The sequence below is a fragment of the Nicotiana attenuata genome, chromosome 9, assembly GCF_001879085.1.
Source record: "Nicotiana attenuata strain UT chromosome 9, NIATTr2, whole genome shotgun sequence".
NCBI lineage: Eukaryota > Viridiplantae > Streptophyta > Magnoliopsida > Solanales > Solanaceae > Nicotiana > Nicotiana attenuata.
In genome coordinates this window covers 14,597,895-14,607,247 of record NC_031997.1, presented here as the reverse complement: position 1 = coordinate 14,607,247, position 9,353 = coordinate 14,597,895, and the positions used below count along the sequence as shown (strand labels likewise).

At 36.7% G+C, this 9,353-nt stretch overlaps 3 protein-coding genes across 3 annotated transcripts; all 3 read right to left on the bottom strand.

Annotated features, from left to right (window-relative positions):
* On the bottom strand, positions 1,035–2,715 carry LOC109232541. The gene is made up of 6 exons (XM_019398308.1): positions 2,598–2,715; positions 2,270–2,508; positions 1,991–2,194; positions 1,778–1,870; positions 1,580–1,696; positions 1,035–1,481 (listed from the first exon to the last, which is right to left on the bottom strand). Exons 1-6 carry the CDS (start codon positions 2,713–2,715, stop codon positions 1,035–1,037), a joined length of 1,218 nt encoding a protein of 405 aa, XP_019253853.1.
* On the bottom strand, positions 5,061–7,364 carry LOC109232540. Its single transcript, XM_019398307.1, has 3 exons — positions 7,115–7,364; positions 5,987–7,073; positions 5,061–5,868 (listed from the first exon to the last, which is right to left on the bottom strand). The coding sequence occupies exons 1-3, from the start codon at positions 7,362–7,364 to the stop codon at positions 5,061–5,063; spliced, it is 2,145 nt and encodes a 714-aa protein (XP_019253852.1).
* Positions 7,374–8,546, bottom strand: LOC109232539. Its single transcript, XM_019398306.1, has one exon. It carries the CDS (start codon positions 8,544–8,546, stop codon positions 7,374–7,376), a length of 1,173 nt encoding a protein of 390 aa, XP_019253851.1.

Here is a 9,353-nt window from a genome sequence, read left to right as displayed (position 1 = left end):
TGAGGTTATCTTCAATAATAATAGTAAATATGTGTGTGTAAGCGCCAAGACCATTGTAAGCGCCAACAGTCCCATCATATTGATGCCAGGGATGTTTTGAACGCAAAGAAACAATAAAATTTGGAGCTTGCTAAATCTACGGGAGCTTGGTTGATGTTGGAACATGCAGGGCTTCACATGTATTGGAGGCAGGTTCAACAAAGGAGAAGGACAATCCTAATCCTAGTTTAACTGGACTGTTGGTGCTGAACAGATTGTTCCAGCTGGTGTCGTTGGTCGTGGTGCAGTTTAGAATCGAGCTACTACAGGTAGTAATCAACAAGGAACTCATGAATCAAGGAGTTAGGAGTGGTATTGATGCTCTAGAAACTATGCAGATAAAGCTATCTGTACTCTTTTTCCATACTAATGAATCCTATTTGTTTTGATCAATGTGGGTAGATTCCAATTGAAGGAGCAACTGACAGAAATCTACTACTCGATCATTCAAACTCCTTCAAAAACTCACCTGCCAACTTGAATTTGAATAATATTCAGCCACAACCCCATCTTTGTTATTACAACAACTAAACAGATCCGAAAATTTTGATTTCAATCACTCATCACCAGCACATAAACAGAAACTAATCACTCATCACCATCACATACACAGAAACTCAAACACTCATCACCAGCACATAAACAGATCTGGAGCAGGTTGTGCATAAGGAATATACACAAACAGCTGCTGAAAAAACAGCAGCTCCTAAAGCTATTGCTGTGCAATAGGTAGGTCTGGAAGAAAGAGCTGGACAGGTGCTTTTCCAGGCAAATATGGACAGTTGTGAGGTAGAATACATCACCAGGCGCAAAAAAAAAATAGCAAAATTTGACTATTTCAGCAGGTCGACAAAAAGCTCCAATGACAGTAGTTAATCGAGCTCATACACTGTTAGAGCACCCATCACTTTAAATTCAGGATTAATTAAAAAAATGTAAATTTCTAACTGTACAATCTAAAAATTAGAAGCATCAATTACAGGATTGCGAGGATTCTAACCTTGATTGTTGCTACCAAGAGATGGTCGATGAATTAGGTGAATAGCTGCTGCTTGTGTTGAGGAAGCTTGACCCAATGGACGAGAATACAATGTTGCTAAAATATTAGCATCAATTGGTAATCCAGAACGTTGAAGTTTTGCTATGATATCTTCTACAATTTCTTGTCTCATCATTGTCTTTTGTTCCTCATATTGTTCCTTCTGTTCCTCAATTTTTTCCTCCAATCTTATCATCCTCTCTTCCATCTTTTGCATGTGATCATTTTTTGCATTTGAAGAGGGTTCAAAATGTCCCACTTTCCCTTTCAAAGAGGTTTTTGTAACCCCCCGCCCATACAATCTCAAACGTCCCGGATGTTCGGGTCCCATAATTGATGCAAATGCATTAATTGACTCATCACCATTTTCACTTTGTTGCGTTTCAATACTCTCCATTTCAGCCTATTATACAAATAAAAAAAGAGAGAATTCCAGTAAAGAAAAAGTCAGTATGAACATATTTTTCATCCAAACAAAATAGAAACATAAAGAATTCGCACAATTTTTCTAGTTGTATCTTCATTCGATTCCTTGTATGTTCGACCGGGTTTTCTTTGTCTTGTAGCGACAAAGATATCCTTAAGTGATAGTGGATCAGAAGTTTCTTTCTCTTTTTCCTGGACACATTAAAAGTAGTATAAAATATCTTCTTAAAAATGATAACAAGTTCATATTTAATGATAAATAAGAGCAGATACCAAATCATTGCGGACTATAGCAAAGCTTTTTTTGCCAGCAGTGTGTGGATCCTTTAACTTTTTCCGATTCTCAACATTAGTTGCTGACATTTTCTGCAAGTAAAATAATAAATTTCAATTCAAAACTGTCATAGAAGGAAAATAATTGTTTTTCCTTCATGAATATTTCTTGACAAAGCTTAACATAAATGAAACTGTTTCTCAAAAACATACCTTGTGTTTATCAGAGTTCCAATATTTGAGAAGTTCCTTAAATTGATATGCTGGAATATTTTCAGGCTTTTTTTTCATTCGAATTTCATCATTTTGATATGCTTTAAAGTGATCTTTTTTCAATTGACTCTTATACCTTCTCCAAGCACCTTGAATTGCATCCAGAGTCCACTTTTTTGCAATTTCAGAAATATTATATTTTTCCTATAAATTGTTTCAATGGGTTAGTGCAAAAATATTAAGCATGTTCAACCAAAAATAAAATTGAGAACTGAGAACCTTTGTATATTCCCACAAATCCTCTTTTGTGTTAATTTTCCTCCAATCAAATATATCAAGAGGACAAAAGGTCGAATTCCTTGCCAATGTACCGAGGAAGCTGCCAAACTCCATCACAACATCTTTAGTAGGACCAACAGGTTGACCAAACCCATTGACCACAATTAACTTACGTTCACTCCTTCCATGTACATTTAGCATCCTTGTTTTACCTCTTTTTCTTTTTTTAGTACAAGATCCTACAATAATACAAATCAAAAGTATCCTCCAATTTAGTAAAATAGATATAGGATGTCACTACTTTGATGTAAAATCTAAATTTTCTTACCTTGTTCATCTACTGTAGGAGCATTAGCATCCAATTGCACTTCTTGCTCTACTGATTGTGTTGTACGGGTGGTTGAATCACTTTGTAAATGGGCTCCTACCCTCTGATGTTGTGGCATTGGTAGCTGATTTCTTCCATTAAATTATTCAGAACCTGACGCTCTTCATTTAACCGTATAGAGCTAGCTGGAATATTCGTTTTTCTGGTCCGCATCAACCTTTTCTGATTTGCCAAAGATGTAAGTGTTCCAGCTTGAACGAATGTCGAAATTTTCACTTTTTTCTGTTGTCTTGTCCCTTCTTGAATCATGACTACAATTTTGAAGCAAATAAAGATATCAGTAGCAGTGGTAAAGAGGGAATGAAAATTATCAAGAGCAGAAACACAAAGGAAGTCACAGATAGTCATAAACACAAAGGTGAAACAGGATATTATGCTACACAGATTTCCTATCATAAGCAAGGTACTAAGGCAAGCTAGATCAGCTGTATTGGAAGAGTTTGGACATGCAACTCAACTGGAAGTTAACATTTCAGTTGTTCAACATAAGGAAGACTTCGAGTTGTACCAAAAACTTTCCATTCCTATGCGCAAGATGACAAGCTGTGCACATGACAACTCAGATTTCAAACAACAAATCTACTGCTTAATGGATAATGCAGAGGGAGAACTCTATTATGCAGGAGTTCAGTCACTCATTTACCATATTCTAATCCATATGGAGAAGAGCATGAAAATGAGGGTTTCACTAACTATGTTTGCTATTTTTGCAGGGACCACCTTTGTAAGAATACCTTACATTAGGATACAACTCCAAAGGGAAGTAGCACCTCAAGCTCATTCCCTTGGAGAAGGATCAAGTGTAAACAGAAGAATGAAAGCTATTGATAAGGAGGAGCAGAATAACACAAGGACCCAAATGTTCATTAATCCAGTAACTCAGGACCAGAGATGCACAAAGAATACAACAAGAATCTTTTGGAGACTACAAGGAAAAGAAGGAAAAAACAGCAGAATGAAACGTGCCTAGGATCGTGAGCAGCACTTATTGTGCTGCACAAATTTGGACACGGTGAAAACAATCTGGGAGGAAGAATCAATTCAACATGATACTTTGCTAAATCAGGAAGTGTTACATCAATAAAATACAGTGGGAGCAGAAAAAGAAATAGGCAAAAAGGATACCAGAAGTATAATGCTCGAAAAGTGCTGGACAGCACAAAGAGTCAACCTTACGAAAGAAACGGGAAAAGTTCATGTATTAATGCTACGTCACTCATTACGACTTCGAAGGGTGGTATCAGTACTTTGTACTCATTCCCTTGAAGAAGGAAAGGTGGCTTGCATAAGCATGAAAACAGACGTAAGGAAAACACCATGGGCAAGCATCATGGACATATGCATAGCAACTAACAGGTTTAGGCAATCTTTTCTTGGTAATTGGGCTGTGTTGTGGAACAATTTTTCAATGCAGATCATGTCTCCCACAATACAGGAAGCAACGCATATAAAGACTCTAGGTGGAAACACAAGGCCCAATTACGAAATTGAACTCGAAAACATCACTTGGAAGCAGTTCTGGAAATGGCAGCTAACAATGCAACTTAGTCTTCAAAAAGCGAACAATTTTGAGTTAAACTTGGCATACACATCAGCACAACAAGGTTCATTGACACATCAGGAAGGATTCACATAAGGATCTTAACAATAAACATGCAAACATCGTGCAAAAATGAAGGCAGAAAAGAGGTGACAGAAAGCAATACGACAGGATGTGAGCATCAGTTAATTTGTAAGTTCATATGCAGAGGGTACAAAGCATTCACAGCGGATATTCTGGATAGATTGTTACAAACAATGGCACTACAACATCAAGGCCTGGATTTTCGTCATAACAACATAGATACAGTAATATTTTCGCAACTGAAGAGCTCTCTTGGCAGGCAATGACTACTTTTATTTCATTAGACCTCCTCACAATGTATTTTGTTTTACTTTACTTTCTTTAATAAAAACTAGCACTAGGCATTTAGCCTAGTGGTTTTACCAAAAAAAAAAAGAAAGGGAAAACTACTCTTACCTCCAATCTTTCACAGCTATACCAACAAATTCAATGACGGCAATATTCTCTTCACGTAACTAATTTGCAACACCCTGGGAAAAAAAGGTAAGAAGGCATAAGAAGTTATTTGCGATGGTCTAAGAGAGGAGCGGAGACATGAGGACCAAGGCAACCAATGACAAGTAAAGACACCAACATACGTTTCCAATTAACATATCACACTTTTCAGAATTTAATCATGATTGACATGGAAAAAACAATTAATTTACAATCCACAAAAAATGAATTACAGAATAACCAAAAAACGAGATCAAGTATCATTCTTTCCATTCTCTTTCAAAGCAATGGTACAAAGAAGAAAAGAAGAAATACAAAAGATTATTCTTCTAATGTTACCATATTCAATAATCAGGAACCATCCAATCCCAATCAGTGTCATCAAAGTCATCTTCCTCTTCTGATGTTTCCATATCTTGTGAATGGTGTGCATGAAATGGCATATCAACAACATCACCAGGTACATCTTCTCTAGACCATACGACGTCACCATCGGGTAATCTATTTGATGAACCAAAGTCGTCGTCGAGCTCACTCCAAAATTTATCTCCAATATTTGGACAATTTTCTTCCTCCAAATCATACAAATCAACAGGGATTTTGGTCCTTGCATAATAAATATTTTCCTCATTTGGATCCTCCACATAAAAAACTTGATGCACTTGAGATGCCAATACAAAAGGGTCATCGGTACTGCATAATCTGTTAAAATTCACTCGAGTTAACCCATATCCATCTATTTCATTATGAAACCAATCACATCTAAACAATACAACACTAAAACAACCCCAATAATCAATCTCAATAATATCCTGAATAGCTCCATAATAGGTAACCTTTCCATAGATAAGATTTTGGTCCCTAGCACTAGCAAAACTATCGGTTGTTGCTGATAAAGTCACACCATAGTTTTGAGTCTTTAATCGGGTATCCCGTTCCATCGTATGAAATTGGTATCCATTGATGAAATATCCGGTATATCTTTTTGCCACCATATTAGGCCCTTTAGCTAGCCATCGCAAATGATTTGGCACTTCAATAGTTTTAACTTTCTCTTTAAACCAATTACTAAATTCCTGGCTGTGATTCCGTGCCCGTACCCATACCCATGCATTTGATCTCGTATGATTATCAATTAAACTCTTATGTTCCCTGCAAGCGTGAAATGTTTCAAATCAAATTTTATGAATGACGTTTAAAATATTTCTATCACATATAAGTAAATTAATAAAGTTTAACATACAAATGATAATTAAATATCTTATCTTACTTGATAAAGTTCTCCACCTGTTCATCTCCAGTATTGAACAGAACATATCGATGTGCTTCAAAACATAACTGTAAATCCATAGAAAAAGCCTTGCCTTTCCTTTTCTTCTTACTTCCAATTGGATGGCCTATCTTAGGGAATATAGGTGACAAATTATCTCCCTCTGTTTCAATTCCCTCATCATCCTCATATTGGTACCTACTGAATCTTGTTTTTACCCCATCGTGTAGGTATCTCGAACAAAAGTTCAAGCATTCTTCGGCTAAAAATCCCTCCGCAATGGCTTCCGAATGAGCCCGATTACGAACAAATACCTTATACTTACACATGTTTCTCTCTGTGGGATACATCCAACGAAGATGCGCCGGACCACCAAGCTTTATATCATTTACTAAATGGATGGGCAAATGTACCATTATATCAAAAAAGGTTGGAGGAAAAATCTTTTCAAGATCACATTCAATTTCATTGATTTCTAACTGCATTGTATCAATATCTCTTCGCCTTATAACTTTGCTACATATGGCTCTAAAGAAGTTCCCCAACCTAATTAAGGCCAAAGAAACATTCTTGGGCAACACTTTTCTGACGGCAACCTGGAGCAAGTAATGCATTATAAAATGAGCATCATGGCTCTTGTATCCTGATATTTTCATCTCATCCACTTGCACACATCGTGATATATTTGAGGCACATCCTTTTGGTAATTTGGCATTTTTTAAAACACTACAAAACAACTTCTTCTCTTCTGTCTTCATGGAGAAACAAGCTTTAGCCAAATAAACTTTTCCATTGTTATCTTTTATTGGTTGAAGCTCCTTCCGTATTCCCATCTCTTGCAAGTCATATCGAGAATTTACATGATCCTTTGTTTTTCCAGGTATATCCAATAAAGTCCCAAGTAAACTGTCACAAATATTTTTCTCGATGTGCATCACATCAAGATTGTGTCGCAACTTATTATGTGTCCAATATGGCAATTCAAAAAAAATAGATTTCTTCTTCCACGGACCCCCACTATCTCGACGCCTCTTCTTTTGGCCCTTTCCAAACATATTATTGAATTCACGAAGCTCTTCCAAAGCTTCTACACTAATGGAGTAGGTGTTGTTCTATGATTCTCCTTACCATTAAATGATTTCTTATCTCTTCGAGATGGATGATCAGGAGGCAAAAATGCCCGATGACCCATGTAACACATCTTACGACTATGTTTGAGATATTGAGAACATGTGTCATGATTACAAGTTGGACATGCCAATCTTCCCTTGGTGCTCCATCCAGAAAGCATTGCTAGTGCTGGAAAATCACTAACAGTCCACAATAAGGCTGCACACATTTGAAATGTTTCGTTAGAATTAGCATCAGATGTTTCCATCCCGATTTTTCATAGTTCCTTCAATTCAGCAATTAGTGGTTGTAGGTACACATTTATATCCTTTCCCAGAGATGACGGACCAGGAATGATCATAAACAATATTATATACTCTGGCTTCATGCAAATCCATGGTGATAAATTATAGTTCATTAACATAACAGGCCACGTGCTATGGGAAATGCTCATGGTTCGAAATGGGTTGAAACCATCACTTGAAAGACCCAATCTAACATTACGAGGATCTCTAGCGAAGTCTTCATGCAAGGAATCAAAATCTTTCCAAGCTTCACCATCAGCGGGATGTCTTAAATTTCCATCATTGGGTCGTTCAGTAGCATGCCATCTCATAGCTGCAGCTGTTTCAAAACACATGAATATCCTCTTAAGCCTAGGTTTTAAGGGAAAGTATCTTAAAACCTTTGCAGGGACTTTTGAGCTTGCATTAGTCAAGGGATTAATAACATTCTTCCATCTCGAAGACCCACACACAGAACGATTCTCCGCCTTCTCGTTGTCATTCCAAAATAACATGCAATCATTAGGACATGCATGCATTTTTTCATAATGAAGACCCAAATCTTTTATCATACTTTTCGCCTTATAAAAAGACTCGGGTAACTGAGCAAATGGGAATGCCTCTTTCAGTAAGTCTAGAATATCTGTGAAGGCCACATTACTCAACCCATGAATGCACTTTAACAAGTACAACCGAATGGTAAAACTCAGTTTAGAGAAATTCTCACACCCCGGATATAACTCTTGTTTCCCTTCCTCCACTAATTTGAAAAATCTCTTTGCATCTTCAGATGGCCCCTCTCTCACTCCTTCATCGTGTCTGAAGTCACCCTCAACATTTCTAAAAGTATCATGAAGTAGTCCATCAATATCATCATGCATATCAGAACCTTCATCATCACTGCTTCGATGTGGATTATTTCTCGAAAACCCTTCCCCATGAAAAATCCATCTGGTGTATCCTTGAACAAACCCATAAGCAACCAGATGATCCTCCACCACATTTCTATAATGCCAACTACAATTAGCGCACTTTTTACAAGGGCATAATATTTCATTTCCTTGGGAAGCTCGTTCACATGCCTTATCAAGAAAATTATTCACTCTGCAGATATACTCATCAGAGGATCTTCGAAGACCCATCCAACTTTTATCTCCATTACTCATTGAATATCCTATGAAACACAAAAGTAAATCAACAATTAATCCCTGTTCCAGTAAGACACACTTGTAGTATTCAAATATGTTGTTGTATCACCAAAGGTAATACATGCACCTTGATTCATATCCAACTCCCCGATATTAGCACTATTTATTCAGTCATCCATTTAATAATTGCTTCCCGCTTTTCCATACTAATTGTAAATATTTATTGCAAATTTGGAAACCACTAGAAAAAAAAACAGAAAGGTTATAAAGTTGATTATTTATCAACCACACCTAACCTTCTCAAGACATGGGGGAGAAAAGATCATGTTTTAGGTTTCAATTTTACACATTGAAATATACTAGTAATTTTGGGGACATATACTCGACCACAAGCTTCAAGCTCGTCGCGGGACCTAAATACAGAACCAGAAAGAAAGCTTGGGCAGCTCGTCGCGGAGAAGTGTTTAATTCTGTACTTGTCTCTCCATTTTGTTGGTTAGGGACAAGCTTCATTATCTTGAAAAAAGGGAATGTACTGACATGAGTTATATGCTATATTCCCTCCTCGCAAACCTTTTTGCTTTGGTTTATGGAGTTGTATATTTCTTGAAGGAAACTGATTTTAACATATTTATGGGGATTGACTGTCATTATTTGATTATCAACTACAATGCTACCAATTCCTTTCATCTCTGCCAAGCCTTGCTAGTAGAATCAATTGTGTTAATTTCATTTTTTTATTTTTTTTGCCTAAAGGAGGAATAGTACTTTTCATGGATATCACGCCAAACTTGTCATATTAAATAATCTGTGGTAGTTTTATGT